A 15,617-nucleotide genomic window follows, 5' to 3' on the forward strand; every position below is an offset into this window, starting at 1 on the left:
CTCTTGTAGTTACTTGTATTTTATATTTAATCTTAACATAATTCAAAGATAAAGTAAGTAGCATGAGTTAGGACTATCTGACTACAGCTCCTTATATAGTTGGACCAGTGGTTGAAAAAACTATGTGGAAATATAGTGTTTCTACATAAGACAGGAGATTACAATCTAGTAACCATTACAACTGCTGGTGGGCCAAATCTAATGGCTTGGTCGGCCAATTTTGGCCCACGGGCCCCACTTTGGGCACCCCTGCTCTAAACTAAATCTCTGGACCCAGCTGTGTTTGACTCACAGACCAGTCACTGCTTCATCACTTCCTCTCTGTGCCTCGTGACATCGAACCGTCTGCAGATTAAATTTAAGATTCCCACAAATTTAATTTATGTGGCTCTAAGCATTGAAGTCATAAAATTATTTTTTATTTCATTAAGTTTAATCGCAGTTCTAAACGTTTTTAAAGTTTTTCTTCACTTTTTTTCTCTTCATCATCTCTCCTATAGCTCAGRTCACAATWATKGGCAAACATCCAACTAYRCAAATTAGGTGATGACGTCATCTAGCGACTTCTAGGACAGCCAATAGRGACTTTACTTGCTCAGGAGTTGGCAACGCTGACCGCTGGTAATCCTCAAGGTTTGAGTCCTGAAACARTAACAAGAAGCATGGTTTAACCCTGCAGAGACTGGAGACGTTGGGGGACCCCTTACAAGGGCGAAAAAAATTCCAGGGACCCCCTCATAAACCCCCTGCTGTTTTAAAAGATAATTTACTGTCATTTAAACCCCTAAATGTCATGGGAATATATATTTTTAYTAAGTTTATTATGTTTATTTGTTTAGTTCATTGTTCTCCATGCATTTTTAAAAATCAAAACCAAATTAACAATTTAGTAAAAAATTTTTGAGGACCCCCAAGATACCTCTCGCGGACCCCAGTTTGAGATCCTCTGCATTACAGGACGAAACGTTTAGAAAAGTCTGAGGTGTGGAGCCTGTAAACAACAACAAAAACAAGCACCCTTCTGCTCCATTACATCCTGAAAAATATATCAATTATCTGCTGTTTTTTCTTCTCCATGTTTAAATTCTGAATCAAAGACAAATTAAGAAAAGTGGTGCTGGGGGGTCTTTGAGTCCACAACAAGACCTGGATGTCGTCTTTAGCAACGTGTGCCTCTTTACAAATATGTTTTTGTGACATTTTTTACCACTTTTTTTTCCATGTTTTGCCAAATGAGCCTGAAAAAGATCGTTGTGTTTATTTGTTCTCAGCCGCCCCTACATGGCAGCTCCGCCCCCTCACCAAGCCCCACCCGTCCACATACCATCCATGGTAGGTGGACCCCCGCCAGACATGAGGGGACCCCCAATGGGTGAGCCACGAACCATGATGGTGGATCCACGAGGACCACCGATGATGGAGCCTCGGGGGCCGCCGATGGAAGCCCGAGGTCAGATGTTGTTAATAATGTCRTCTCGTTAAAGGGATCCCCGATTAGTTGTAACATTAGACTTTATTTAATAAACATATATTTTAACTGTAAAATAAAAACTCTAAAAATACTGTAGGATGTTCCATTTTTATAATTTTTAAACTAAGTTTAAAAATATATTACATGGACGGAGCCATTTTATTTACATGCAAAGCATTCTAGGTAAATGATGACATCAATTAGGTCATCAGTGTGAGGCTGCTAGCGAGCTATATCCACCCTGAAGGTTAATCTTGGACAATATCTGATGATCGACTCTTTTAAATGAAACCAGAGAGCGTTGACAGAGAGGAGAAGGTAGAAATGACTCAGCCTGGAACTGAAAATATGGATGGAGGACAACAGAGCTGCTTCATGGAAGAAGAACCTCAGCTTAGCCTGTTAGCTTTAGCGTTAGCCCCGACGCTATCACCATATATACTGTATGCATTAGCTCAGCGCTACACATTCTCCTCTCATCACTGAGGTCCTCCGTCCACATGACAGAGAGGGAAACACAAAAATGACTCAGCCTGTAACTGAAAATATGGATGGAGGACCTCAGTTTAGCTTGTTTGTCGTGCTAGCGCCGAGCTAATACATATAAGGCAATATAGCATCAGCGCTAGCGCAAAGGCTAACAGGCTAAGCTGAGGTTCTTCTTCCATGAAGCAGCTCTGTTGTCCTCCATCCATATTTTCAGTTCCAGGCTGAGTCATTTCTACCTTCTCCTCTCTGTCAACGCTCTCTGGTTTCATTTAAAAAGAGCCGATCATCAGATATTGTCCAAGATTAACCTTCATGGTGGATATAGCTCACTCACACCGAGGACCTATCCACGTCATCATTTACCCAGAATGCTTTGTGTGTAAATAAAATGGCTCCGTCCGTGTTAAAATATATTTTTAAAAATTTACAAAACTAAACAGCCTACAGTATTTTTACAGCCTTTATTTTACAGTTAAAATGTTTATCAAATAAAGTTTAATGTTACAACTAATCGTGGATCCCTTTTAAGAAACTGTGTCGTAACAGAGACCCGTTTCCTGTTTTCCAGGCCGCGATCCGAGGGCCATGGATGCTCGCGGTCCAGTGACGGGTCAGAGGCTCRCCATGGTGCCAGGAATGCAAGTTCCTGTTCCTCACATGGGTCCAAACGCTCCTCCACCCGTCAGACCGGTAACACCTGGCGGCTTCTTGGTTTTTATWTTTTAATTCACTCGTTCTGCCGACGGCAAATGGTGAAAAAATAATTTACTGTAAAAAATAAAAATAGAATTTGCCAGAAAAATTATGAAAGATCTGTGAGATTTTGGTGAAACAAAAGAGAAGACCCAGCTCACTSTACCGGTTTAAACAGCTCATAACTTTAATTTAACTTTTAGCTGTTACTTTAATTTTCGCTTCTCTTCACTGTTTTCATGTAGCTCGTGCATCAAAATATTGTAATGTTTTAGGAGATTATCACAAAGTTCTGTTTGTCCTGCAGGGTCCTGGTCCTGGGATGTCCGGCGTCCCCCCATCAGGAGGTGGTTTCAGTCCAGGACAGAGTCAGGTGTCCACACAAGACCAGGAGAAGGTAGAGTCTCTCTGGATCTGTCTTCTGTAGCTGTTTTATTTTTTTTTGTACTTTATTTAATTTTTTTAATCTCTTGTTTCTGCTCAGGCGGCCCTGATCATGCAGGTCCTCCAGCTGACCCCAGAACAGATCGCCATGCTGCCCCCAGAGCAGCGGCAGAGCATCCTCATCCTCAAAGAGCAGATCCAGAAAACTGCCAGCGGCGCTCCTTGAGTCGGACTGAGGTGACGCTTCTGTCCACGGTCAGGATTTGTTCTGCTCTGATCTAATCATTTTAAATGTTTTTATTGTTTTCCCATCAGGTCACAAGTCCCCCTGATCCACCTGCCTGAGCAGACCTGAAGGCATCTAATCCTAATCTGGATTATTGTTTATATACTTTGTAATAAAACATTAAAGTTAGTTTGTTTAAGAGGATTGTGCTCTGAAACAGTCATAGTCTGAATCTTTTTTCTTTTTAGTGTCGTATAAAATCTGTCATTAAAACTTTCTTTAAACACTTCAGGCTACAAGATAATCTGTAATCCCTCACATTCTTAAAGATGTTTARCCACAGTTTAAGTAACTATTTCCTTGTTTACCTTCAGTTCTGATAAGGAAAGTGACTGAATTAAGGAAATGAAGGTAACCAACAACAGGTCATTGTTTGGTTCCAGGWAAGTGTTGACATCAGTGAACATGACAGACGTTTAATTCAGACAGATCATTACTTTTATTTAAAATATTTACAGCTTTTAATCACAATCAGTAGAACTGGTTCAAAATGTATAAAGTAAAATACAAAATATTAATTGTAAGTATTTTATACTTACAATGATCCTAAAATAAGTGCAAACAGTTACAAATAAAAGGTGTTTAGTAGATTTTTAATCTGTAATTTAGCTTTAAATGATAAAAACCAAACAATCTGATGCTGACTTACTGTCAGCAGCTGTGATTCAGTGTAACAATAAGTCGAACCCTGAGTGGAKCTCATGCCTGCAGTGTGAACTGAACACACCTGTCGGATAACGCGGGTTGGTTTTACGGTTGACAGTCTTCAGTTAATCTGTAGTGAGAAATTCCTCAAAAGATGATTTCCTCCTGGGCCCTCGCTCCTTCCCACATCCTGGTGTTTGTTTTTTTTTTGTTTTGTTTTTTATGGTTTTTTTCTTCAGAAGTTCTCCTTGTTGAAGTAAAACTTGGTCTTGCGAGGATCCACGTCTGAATATTTGGCGCATTTCTTCTCCAGAACCRTCCCGAGAGCCGCAGGTCCGCACAGGAACGTTCCCACCGTGGAGCTGGAGAGACGGACAAAACAAAGACGGATTTTTATTTAAAGGGTTCAAAGTTTTAACTTTATATTTTACTGTAGAAAAAAAAGTCTGTCAACATTGACTGTGTGATGTGCATTTTGTTAGGCAAATAAATGCTACAGAAGTAAAAAAAAAATTAAAATATATATTTCTTATAAAAAATGCTTCGTGGCACTAAATGATGCCATATTTTTTGGTTGAGACAAGTGTGTGGAAAAGCTTGAATAAATAAAATATATTCATATTTAACAAACAGTATCATGTGGAAGAACCATACACAGCTACAATAGCCACTGAGAAATTCTGGTTGAGGTGGTGCCGGACTGTATATGGTTCTTCCACGTGCTACCAAAGCTATTTATCAATCATCCCATTCCATAAACGACACCAAACAAGAGTCTAGAGCAGAGTGAGCTTTCCGGAGTTGCCAGAGGAGATAAATTAAATACACCTATTGTTAAAATACACCTGTCCAGTGTAAGTACATTCTATGTATGAATTCAAAGTATTTTTTGGTGATTCTTAAGGTTTTTACTCCACTTCTCAATCCATTTTCTCATATTTGTGTTTTTATGAGAAGTTTAAAAGTAAACATATTACGTGGGATTCTCTTTGCGGACTTGCTCAAACTCCTTGTCCCAGTTGGGTCGGCCGTAGTGAGTTTTCTGTTTGAGCCCAGTGACCACGTCGGTGTCCTCGTCAAAGTGAACCATCACGTGATTGGCCTGTGAGAATTACAGGGAAAAACACAATGAGTTTAAGGAGCAAACGAGCGCCAAGTTCATCTGGACTTTGGTTTCACTCGTACGTGACTCTCGTCCCATCCGGTCAGAAACAGCTTGTAGGTGAGGAAATCTCCCAGGCCTCTCGCCTCCATCTCCTTCTCCTGCACCTGCAGCAGGTCGGCAAACCACTCGAAGGCGTGCGTTTCCCGGCAGAGCCAATAAAAATAAATCTGAAACCAGACACGGGCAAGTTAAACAATAAYCCTTTGACAAGCTGCTGATGACTCACCTCTTCACCTGGGTGTATTCTTAAACAATGATAATTATTCTTTGATGCATTTCCTCACACACACAGTATTCAAATGTTGAAATCTGCGAACGTGATAAATGTCACCTTTCTGGTGCGCAGCTTGGGGTTGTTGTCTTTGAACTTGTACCAGATGGACTTGAGGATGGAGGCGAAGGGAGTGACGCCGATGCCGGCGCCGACCAGCATGCTGACCTCGTAGTCGAAGACGTCCTCGCTGGCTGTCCCAAACGGACCATCAACACCCATTCTGACAGCAAGAAGACATTTGTTCAAATACTGCAGAAAAACAAACTTCCACTGAAGAAAATACAATTTTGCAGGTTGAAATAATGGTTTATATGCTAGAAACGTAAAAAGTAAAGCATATATTTATATTCACAGTAAAACAGGTTTTTGGCTGATTTTTGTCACTAAATYGGACCTGAATCTTCAATATATTCTATTATTGTCTTTGGTGGTGTACCACAAGGCTCCATATTTAGCCCACTTGATGTTCAAATCAAGGAATGCTCATCGACAACTTTCATGTCGAATTTAAATGATCATTTTTCCAGTTGATTCAAAATAACCCAACWTTAAAAAAATGTTTGATGGGAATATTATGATTTAGAAGTCTATTGATTCTGTTCCCCCAGTTCGTCAGTCGTTTCTATAAACTAATTTTCTACTCGATAATAAAATTCAAGGAGCTTACTTGGGTCCCTGTGCTCCCTCCGGTAGCTTCTGCATGACCTCGATGAGTTTGTCCGTCCAGTCTCCAGCAGAGCGGATGTGGACGCTGAAGAAGTCCTCCTCGGGCGCAGAGGTCATGGTGAATGGGTGCCACTCAAGCTGCGAGATGGACGGACAGTTGAGGAAGACGTACTGACCCACCTCCATCTTGAAACCCTTCTTCACCAGCTGCAGCTCCAGCACTTTGGACGGTCGCATCACAATCTGAAGACAGAAATGCCACAATGAGGTCAGATGCAAACAATTCATCAGAATAAAAAGGAAAAAAAGGTAGAGAAATTGCATTTAAGTGTTGCAGTAAATGTAAGTGCTCAACAAATTTCCTGAAATTTACTGATGAAGCTAAAATTGAGTTAAAATTAAAACCAAACGGATAAATTCTAAAAGGTGCTGAATGCTGGCAAAAAATCTAAAAAAGGAAAAAAAAGTTGGCTAAAAGATAAAAGCTTTTGAAAAGTATCAATGTTACCAGAACCAAAATATCCTGATTGAGTTCAGTGTTTTCACACATGAACAGTTCAAACAGCTCAGGAATATTTCCATATAAAACATATAGAAGAAAAGAGAGTAAAGGGAAACTGGATCATTATACTGTGAATTTTGAATATCTTACCTTCCTGTACTGGACTTTCTGTGCATATCGAATCAAACGAAGCAAACGCTCAACAGCATAAATAATCATGGGGCCGAGGACCCAATACCAAGTCTGAAAAATAAGAATCATAATCATAATGCTCATTTCTTTGTAAGAGTTGCAGAAAAAAAATAAAGTAACAGAAAACTACAAACCGCAGCAGGTCCTCCAACGAACTGAGGGTAGGGACACTCGTCCTCACCCCACTCTTCGGTGAGATTGTGACACAAAGTGAAGTTGTGTTGCGATAGATTGCTCTGCCTCCTCACGATGCCTCTGAGGATGAGATGAAAGCTTGAACCCACCTCCAAAAACAACAACAACCACAGAGTTTCATCAAAAAAAAAAACAACAGGTAAGAACAGTCACGTACCCGAGTCCATGAATAACCAGACCGGCAAAGAAGATGACGAAGAGGTGATGCGTGTACCAGAAGACCTCGAAGTAGCTGCGTCTGATGACCTCCATGGAGGAGGTGATGATGAGGATTAGAGCCAGGGTGATGATGACACCWGTCAGTCCAGCGATGGACGTGAAGGCAAAGTAGGTGGGGATCTGCTGCGGGTTCTGAGACAAAGAACAGACATTTTCTTCACACTTTGGTCTGAAATTAAAGTGATCAAAAACTTCTGCAACAAAAAACATTTTTTTAAATGACTCTGAAGTGACGTCAGCACAGTCTAGCTGCCATGTTGAAAGACAGAACAAACAGATTAAAAATTGTGGTTGGACTTAGTGCCATCTAGCCAAAAAATATGTTCCTCATTTTACCTTTTCAATTCAACTTCATTTAAACCAAAAAAAATAAAGCTTAATGCTGAGAGATTTTTGCAGAAAAAAAGATATTGTGTATAAAAATGTAGCTATTTATCGTAAAATAGCCAACAAAGCTGAAATTAGCACAAAAGAAGATAAAACGTAGCTGGAAAAGTTGAATCTAGAACAAGAAAGCAGAAAAAAACGTTTGCTGAATTAAGCAGTAAGTAGCTAAAACTATCACAAGAAGGTGGATTTAGCTATAAAAGCTAAAATTAGCTGAAAGTAGCTTAAATTGTAGAAGACTGCTGAAAAAAAAAACAAACAAGCTTAAATTAACGGAAGAAGCACACAAAATAATGAATTCGCAGAATAGCTGAAAAGAACCAAAAAAAAGCTGAAAAGACAAAAAAAAGCTAATATCAGGAAAAAGAMGCAGCTGGAAAAAAAAGCTAAAACAAGCACAAAGAAGGTAAAAAAGCTGACCCAGAACAAAAAGTGGAAAGCGCAAGAAAAGCTCAACTGTTCTGAAGGATTTTAAGCATTCTGACGACGTGTCCAAAACTTTGGAAAAGCACAAAAATTGTGGAATAAGATACGAGCAGAAAAATGAATAAAACCAGTTCATCTCAATTCACACATGACGGTTTCAGCTCCTGACTCACGAGGTGGGTCGTCCGGATCGGGTTCAGGTAGGTGGTGTTTTCCGTGTCCTCCAGGGCGGACAGAGCGCTGCTGAGTTCATCGTAAACACCCTGTCTGCTGTTGTTGTACCACTCCACGTTCAGCAGGTGAGCCACCGTGTGAACAGCTGTCAGAAAACCCAGCAGAGGAGCATTAAACTACGAAATTATGTCTTTTTTTCCCCACAGTTTATCTGGTTTGATGGCTTTATCGTGACGAGCCCAGGCGTGTTTCCGTGTCAACATTTGATGAAAACKCTTGATAATTTGCGTTTATTTGTAACCTCGATAAAATTCAGGTCAGACACGCTTGCGTGGTGCGGAGAGAGAAGTATGCGCCAGTGTGAGCCGCTCGTCAGGATAAACAAGAAGAACTATTCAGCTCACCACAAATAAACAACTGCTGAATCTAAATCATCTCCTCCACTCCTCAGAGAATTTACACATCCACGGACGATTTAAAAGAAATGATTGCAGGAATTTCATGAATGCAGTTTGTAGAGATTGTCTGCCTTGCAAAGAGGTAAATGTCTGTGAAAACAATAAAGCTTAGAAACGAAGATTTGCACCAAAATGATGGTTAAAGATGAAAAATCAGTGTAAAAACAAAAGTGTTGAAACTTTAACTTGATCCAAGATATCACCACATTTTGAAACAAATTATCTAAATTTATATTTTAGTCATTTAAAATGAAATCACTACCTCTTCTTTAATTCTTCAGTTTTAGTTTTAAAAATGTGATGAAATTGTGACATGTAGAACGATTTGAACTCAAATAGCTCCAAAACTTTCAGTAAGATCGTGTTCACATTTTATCGACCACATCATTTTTGTGTTTTGCTCTTCACACACTGGATTAAAGACCTGAAATCATACAGGCCTCATCATCATCATCATCATCATCATCAMYACAAGGATTGGATATAAAACCATCAGTTCAGCTCACCCGTCATAAGGGCGATCATGTACGCCACCAGCTTGTGGAAAGTCAAGTTTTTGTCCATTTGTTTCCTCATTATTCTGCTGCAACACTGTGAAGATAAAGAAGTGAGATGTGAAATCTGTCAAAACATCGTTTTTGTTTTTTTTCCCCCCAACCCAAAAAGTTGCCCAACTTTTGTCCATTGTTGTACTTTTGATGCAGGTGGTGTGATGCAACCTTCCTGCTACCGTTGGGTCAAAGTGAACACTGAGACCTCTCGAGTCATTTTGGTGCAACAGCAGCAGGAGGGTTAATTAGAAGAAAATTAGTGGTGAAAATTCAAAAGTGGGACTTTTCTAATGACAAACACTGGAAACTTGTTTGAAATTCATGGGTTTGTTTCCAAAAGGAGTAAAACTAAGAAGAGAGTGACAGTTGGCTGGAAACACATTTAAATAAACGTATTGAGCTGCTGGAAAGATAAAACCTTTACAGAACAATCATTTCAGAGCTCCTCGCCCTGCTGTGACAGAGAATCATCTTCGTACCATGAGGGAGCCTCGGATCAGAGACAGCAGGTTTCTGCAGACGGGCAGGAGGATCAACATGCAGTTAAAGTTCAGCACGGCTGCAGGAGCTCTGGCCCAGGGCAGCGCCGACTGAAAGCACAAAAATACACCAGGTATATGAGCAGGAACTGGAACTGTAATTTTTTTATTACTTTTTACTGACTTTAAGATTACAGTACAAAATCAATGCTTCTTAAATCATTTTTGTCTTGTTTCTACAATAAGTAAATAGTTTTTATTGACTGGTTACTGGTAATTCACATATCTGACCCAGGGTTGATCAGTCAGTTAAAACCAAAGAAAGTTAAAGATTTACAAGTAGAAGGAATCATTTATATGTTAGAATCATGTAAAGAGTAAAACATACGTGTTTATTTGCACAGTAAAACAGGTTTTTATCACTAAATCTGACCTCAATCGACAATATTTTCTGTTGTCTTTGATGGTGCACCACAWGGCTCCATGTTTAGCCCACTTCAAGTTTCAATCAAGAACCTGCCATTTTTACACCAGGAAACTATGAAATCAGACATTGTAGCCTACATTTTTATTACTCTTTACTGGCTTTAAGATCACAGTATAAAAAAGTTTCCAAAATTATTTTTGTCTTGTTTTTGCAATAAGGAAGCAGCTTTTATTGACTGCTACTGGCTAATAAGTCATATATCTGAAGCAGKGTTGATCAGTTAAAACTGTGGTGATGGTGCACCATAAGGCACCATTTTAAGCTCATTTCATGCTTAAATTAAGAACCTTCCATTTTTACACCAGGAAACTATAAAATCAGGTATGATAACATTGAAAAATATTTAAAATGTGCAACAAAAAGTTGTATTACTGTACATGAATGATAATATAAAAAATACCATTCATTATTAGAAGCCTTTTTTGCGCAAGAGTGTTGCAGTATTTAAAATGCATTTGAGTTGTTTTTTTCTCTCTCCACGCATAACTGTACAGAAAAATGCTTTGATCCAGGTGTTTTTCTTTACTCACCCCCAACAGGTGACGTGTGTAGAAAAACTCRGGTCTCAAATCGTAGTAAAAGTAATACCAGACAAACAGAAAGATGTTGATGGCCATCCAAACGCACTGAAAATATGTTAAAAAAATCCACCATTTCCATTACATTTTTCACACACAAGCATTAATTTGTAAGATGTGGAGATAAAAAGGAAACTCACGATGATGACAGCAGAGAAGCCGTTGTTGATAACGCAGTTCGCCATGATGAGTCTCCTCTAGACGTTCTGAAGCTTCTCCGAGCGTTCAGCTGGTTTTATAGCTTTGTCTCGAACTCCTCCCTCTTTTATAGGCATCAGTGAAAAACAAATCCTAGAGAAAGGTTAAATCACACTGTACAGGAAGTTCCAACGAGGCCTGAATGACCACATTCTTTTTAATCAGCTTTGAGATGAAGGAATGAGGAAGTCGGAGTTGCTTCATCCAGGAACTTCTGATAGATTAACCTGTTAATAATACAGGTGATGCAACATTTTACTGGGTTAAAAAATACAAATACAGTAGGTCAGTGTTTTTTAACTTTATTCAAGATTCAAGTAATCCAATAGTCAAGGCACTGTTAACCAAACTGAACATAAAAAATTATATTAAAGCACATCAGCAAAGTTAGTGTCAGTYGTCTCAAATATTAAGATTAATCCTGAAGGCAAACTCAGATAATCTGAAATCCTTTCTCAGACAGAACAGCCTCTCCGTCTCCTCGTATTTTATTTTTGTTCTTTCGCAACATCAAACATTTCCCCTCATTAAAGGCAAGTGGACAGTAAACAATAAAAGGCATCAGGAAAAGAAAGCAAATCTGTCATTTTGTTTAGTTTTGCCTTTTCCAGCAGAGATTTCTTTTTGTCTTTAAAGGTTGAGTAGTTCAGACGCAAACATGTAAAAGCCCTGAGAGGAGGTGAGGAGGAGGGAGAGTCCCGCACGCTTCAGACACAGTTGGCACATTCTTCTCCTACACCTGGCTCAGGTGCTGCTCTCTGAACAGACACCTTTGTGCAGCGCTGCGTGTCTCAAAGCGTTACATTCTTTGGGTTAAGCCCGTGGTGGCTCCTCTGCGTTTGTAAGAATCATCGACGAAGACGCCAGGAGCTGAAAAAAATGAGATGTTTTGTTCACTTCACTTTGTTCTCTAAAACACACCTTTGTAGCTTCAAACACAATTTATGCATCGACGTTTCAGCGCAACATCTTTAACAGTCTGTCTCTTGTTCCGCCGGCTGACTGCTGGCAGGGTGGGAGTTCTGGGGGTCCAGCAGGTGCACGGGCTCCTCCGACGTCAGAACCATGGTGGCGGCCGTGGAGTAAGACGGCGGCAGGTCGACCCGCCCGCTCCCCGCCGCGCGCCCCTCCCGGCGGCAGCAGACGCAGCGCAGGCAGTCGTGGACGTTGTAGGTGAAGAGGCGCCTGCAGGGGTGGCAGAACTGGTAGAAGAGCAGCATGAAGAGCACGGCCAGGCTGTAGCACACCAGCAGCTGCACCACCAGCAGCGGGGCGCACACGTACACGTAGAAGTCCGACTTGTAGAAGTACCACAGCGTGATGAGCAGGAAGTTCTCCACGAAGCGCGCAGAGTAGTACGTGGCCAGGCCACTCCAGCTCTGCTTCCTCTCGATGAGCTCGCGGTGGGCCAGGTCCAGCTGYACCGCCGACCAGCAGAACACGTTGATGCAGGCGTACAGCAGCGTGAACAGGCTCAGCACCACCGCCGTGCCCAGCTTAGAGAAGTTCTTCTCCACGTCGGCGTCCAACGAGCCCCCCTTCACCCAGAACTTCACCCAGGGGATGAAGAAGAAGAGGAGAAGGTTGACCCCRCCCACCAGGACCACCCAGTAAGTCAGCGCCGTGCTGAACAGGACCAGGGCCGTGATCCGGGTGGCGATCTCCAGGCCTCGCCACGCGATCATGCACAGGTAGGCCGCRGGGCGCAGGCGCACCTTGTAGTCGTCGTATTTGATCTGGATGGCCAGAACGTTGCAGACGAGCGCGCCGTACACGATGGAGATGAGGGTGATGATCATCAGAGGCACTGCAAACACAAACAGAATGAATGGACGATCAACACCCGCCGCCAAAAGGCCAAGGCAAATAATCAGTATCTAACCTGCTTATGTTTCTTTAAAACTAGTCATGATCTCATTTTTCATGAAAACTACAAACAATGACTATAATTTATTAAAATATATCCTTAGCACAAAAAATAAGGACATTTGTGTTTGGGAGATTATTTCTTTGTTTTAACAACGCTTACTGGCAATAAATCTTATGATTGACACTTATTCAAAACAAGTATTAACAGCAACAAAATAAGCTGTTGGTTTCAGCACATTTTTCATGTTCACAAACCAAATTAGGGCTGCACAGTATTAGAAAAACCTGCGATGTGTGATATTGGTGCTTAATATTGCGATGATGACATGATTTGCGATAAATGAACAAATACCAAATACATAATTATGTAGTTTTTATGTCTTTCTGCTCTGGATTCGGAGCACAAAAAAAAACATTAAAAAATCTTTTTCATTCCAAAATGATTTTTTTTTTTTTAATTGGCCAAATACATTAAGGGCTCTATTTGATTGGTGAAATACTTCAAACTTACGTCTGAGTGACAAAACTCGAAAATGCAAACTTTGGAGCCAACCATTTATTGAAGTTTATGCAGTTGTTGCAACATGCATATTTTTTTCTTTTTTTTTTTTCTCTATTTTTTTGGATGCGATATGCATATTGCACAGGCGGTTATCTCAGTGACGATGAATTTTCGATATATTGTGCAGCCCTAACCCAAATACTCAGCTCTACTGCTCATCCCACAAATGCATGTTCCTTACAAATGTGGCACCATTTAAAAGAGAAATTAACAGGCTTTAAGACAGTATAAGATCTATTGCCAAGAAGCATTGTTACAAGAAAGAAATAATATAACAAACACTAATTTTCTTACTTTTTGTGCTAAATATAGATTGAAAAGTACGTGATATATTTTTTGTCAATCCTACATGCTGGTTGATGATATTGTTCTTTTCTGTTGACTATTTAAAAATATTTCCTACTCAGGACATAATTCTTCCTCTGCTGCCACCTTAAGGACAGATTTTTAATTTGTTGCTGTGTTGTTTTATTTTTACTCTGACTGAAGCGTGTTAGAGCATGTTAGCGGGTTAGCCTGATGATGCTAACTTTCTGAATAACCTCCTGGAATCAWTCGCTCCATGCAGATAAATCACAGATTAAGTCACTTGGCCACTGTTGATACAAACATGTTTGGACTAACAACATCTTGCTACATAAACAAATATTTTACAAAGTGTGAAGCACGGTGGTGGAGGTATTATGGTTTTGAGCAGCCTGATAAATTCTGAATCATGTTAGTGTTTGAAGACAAACAAAGGTATTTTTCTAGAAAAAAAACCCCAAGAGAACGAGGGTTCGTAAGAAGAAACTGAGAATCTAGAACTTTGGAAAAGCTTAAATTAGAATTAATTGAAACGTTAGAGGCTCTAACACATCCACTTTCAACAGCTTATTAACAAACAAAACATGAATTTAAAAAGTCAGCTGATGTTCGCAACTGTTGAACATTTTGGCAAACTGTTGTTTTCAAAAACTAAAATAATCCCAGCTCAGATTACAACATGCGTGTGCTACTGACGTGTTTATGACCGGCGGTCATGTTTAGACCACTCCTGAGTTCTGATGCAAATTAAGGACTAATTACTCAGACCTGCTGAACCTGATTAACATGTTTACTCCAACACACAGTTACTGCTGTTTGCTTTGTGGAGCAGTTAGAGCAGCTCGAGGGCCACAATCCTGCAAGTTTTATGTAAAACATGCAGGACGGAGGCCCTCAGGACCAGGATTGGACACTGCTGGGTTGGAGGGAGTGGAGTTTTAGCTAGCCTGGAGCACACAGCACTGGAATGGCGAATCTGAGCCAACGAGGAGAATAACCTGTGTTCTTACAACTTATGAGTTCCAGTTAAAAGTCTCGTGAACTTTGACCTTTTCCTAAATAACTGTTGACCTGCCTGCAGCGGAAAAATAAATCCCTCAAACATCAGAACAGTGTGGATGTTTCTTACGTCTCCCTTCGGTGTTGGCTTTCTCCTGGATGGTGGCGTACAGCTGCAGCGTCAGCTGAGGCGTGGAGCCCAGGAAYGCCTGAATGACGGCGGTGCGTTTGAAGGCGTTCCTGTGCGTCGCCAGCGTGCGCTCCGTCTGGCCGATCTCTAGCTCCATGGGAATCTGCTGGCCCTTCTTCAGGCTGATCTTCCTGGACAGCGTGACGTAGGGCTCCTCCTTCTTACCCGCCTTGAAATACACCCACAGGGCCTCGAAACACCTGAGGAAAGGAYAAGAACAGGTGGGAAGAGCGGCGTTACAGCATCTGATCCAAGCAGAAACCAAGAGTTTTGTTTTGGAATTGAACTTTTCTGAAATTGTACAAAAAGCTGGCATCATGTTGGCAAACGGGGTCCATGAGGGCATCTCCAGAACGTCTTGTGACGTTTGTGGAGGTTCTTTTCTTCGCTTTAGCCATTGTGTTGCACAGTCCTGTTGCTTGAATTTTAAATACATTCAAAAAAGAAATCTCTGAGAATCATCAGAGGTGTCTCGGACCCTTTCTGATTTTGTCTTCAACGCATTTAAAGATGTTCATTTTGACACCTGCAGGGCGCTCTGCTCCGACAGAAAACACGTTCAGAAGGGTTTCCCGGTCAATGTATCTTTTGGTCATTGGATTTTCATTTTTGAAACGGGTATTAAAAAAACAAGAAATGAGCGGATATTTGATTTTTGTTTTAAAATACTGAAATAAAAATTTAAATATAAAGCGTTTCTCATTCTTAGTGTCAAAAAGGGATGAATGAAATTTAAAAAATGATTTGAGTTCAATTTTCTGTTTCAGATAGC

At 40.6% G+C, this 15,617-nt stretch overlaps 3 protein-coding genes across 4 annotated transcripts in view; 1 reads left to right on the top strand and 2 right to left on the bottom strand.

Moving 5' to 3' along the window:
• Positions 1-3,549, top strand: part of cstf2 (cleavage stimulation factor, 3' pre-RNA, subunit 2) — an 11,176-nt gene extending 7,627 nt beyond the window's left edge. For both annotated transcript variants that reach the window (XM_014004440.1, XM_014004443.1), the window contains 5 exons: positions 1,272-1,450; positions 2,529-2,650; positions 2,961-3,050; positions 3,138-3,274; positions 3,353-3,549. In XM_014004440.1, the coding sequence (XP_013859894.1) occupies positions 1,272-1,450; positions 2,529-2,650; positions 2,961-3,050; positions 3,138-3,263 (517 nt within the window). In that variant the 3' untranslated portion in view covers positions 3,264-3,274; positions 3,353-3,549. The remainder of the gene's footprint in view (positions 1-1,271; positions 1,451-2,528; positions 2,651-2,960; positions 3,051-3,137; positions 3,275-3,352) is intronic.
• Positions 3,550-3,743: 194 nt separating this feature from the next.
• On the bottom strand, positions 3,744-11,045 carry nox1 (NADPH oxidase 1). Its single transcript, XM_014004428.1, has 13 exons — positions 10,862-11,045; positions 10,674-10,769; positions 9,657-9,767; positions 9,133-9,217; positions 8,168-8,313; positions 7,120-7,313; positions 6,902-7,022; positions 6,726-6,818; positions 6,075-6,316; positions 5,465-5,627; positions 5,154-5,300; positions 4,946-5,070; positions 3,744-4,330 (listed from the first exon to the last, which is right to left on the bottom strand). Exons 1-13 carry the CDS (start codon positions 10,904-10,906, stop codon positions 4,204-4,206), a joined length of 1,695 nt encoding a protein of 564 aa, XP_013859882.1. The 5' UTR covers positions 10,907-11,045; the 3' UTR covers positions 3,744-4,203.
• Positions 11,046-11,200: 155 nt separating this feature from the next.
• Positions 11,201-15,617, bottom strand: part of xkrx (XK related X-linked) — a 15,068-nt gene continuing 10,651 nt past the window's right edge. The window contains exons 2-3 of the mRNA XM_014004454.1: positions 14,786-15,045; positions 11,201-12,726 (exon numbers count right to left, since the gene is read on the bottom strand). Coding sequence (XP_013859908.1) covers positions 11,891-12,726; positions 14,786-15,045 — 1,096 coding nt within the window. The 3' untranslated portion in view covers positions 11,201-11,890. The remainder of the gene's footprint in view (positions 12,727-14,785; positions 15,046-15,617) is intronic.

This window comes from Austrofundulus limnaeus, unplaced genomic scaffold, assembly GCF_001266775.1.
Source record: "Austrofundulus limnaeus strain Quisiro unplaced genomic scaffold, Austrofundulus_limnaeus-1.0 Scaffold1, whole genome shotgun sequence".
Lineage (NCBI taxonomy): Eukaryota > Metazoa > Chordata > Actinopteri > Cyprinodontiformes > Rivulidae > Austrofundulus > Austrofundulus limnaeus.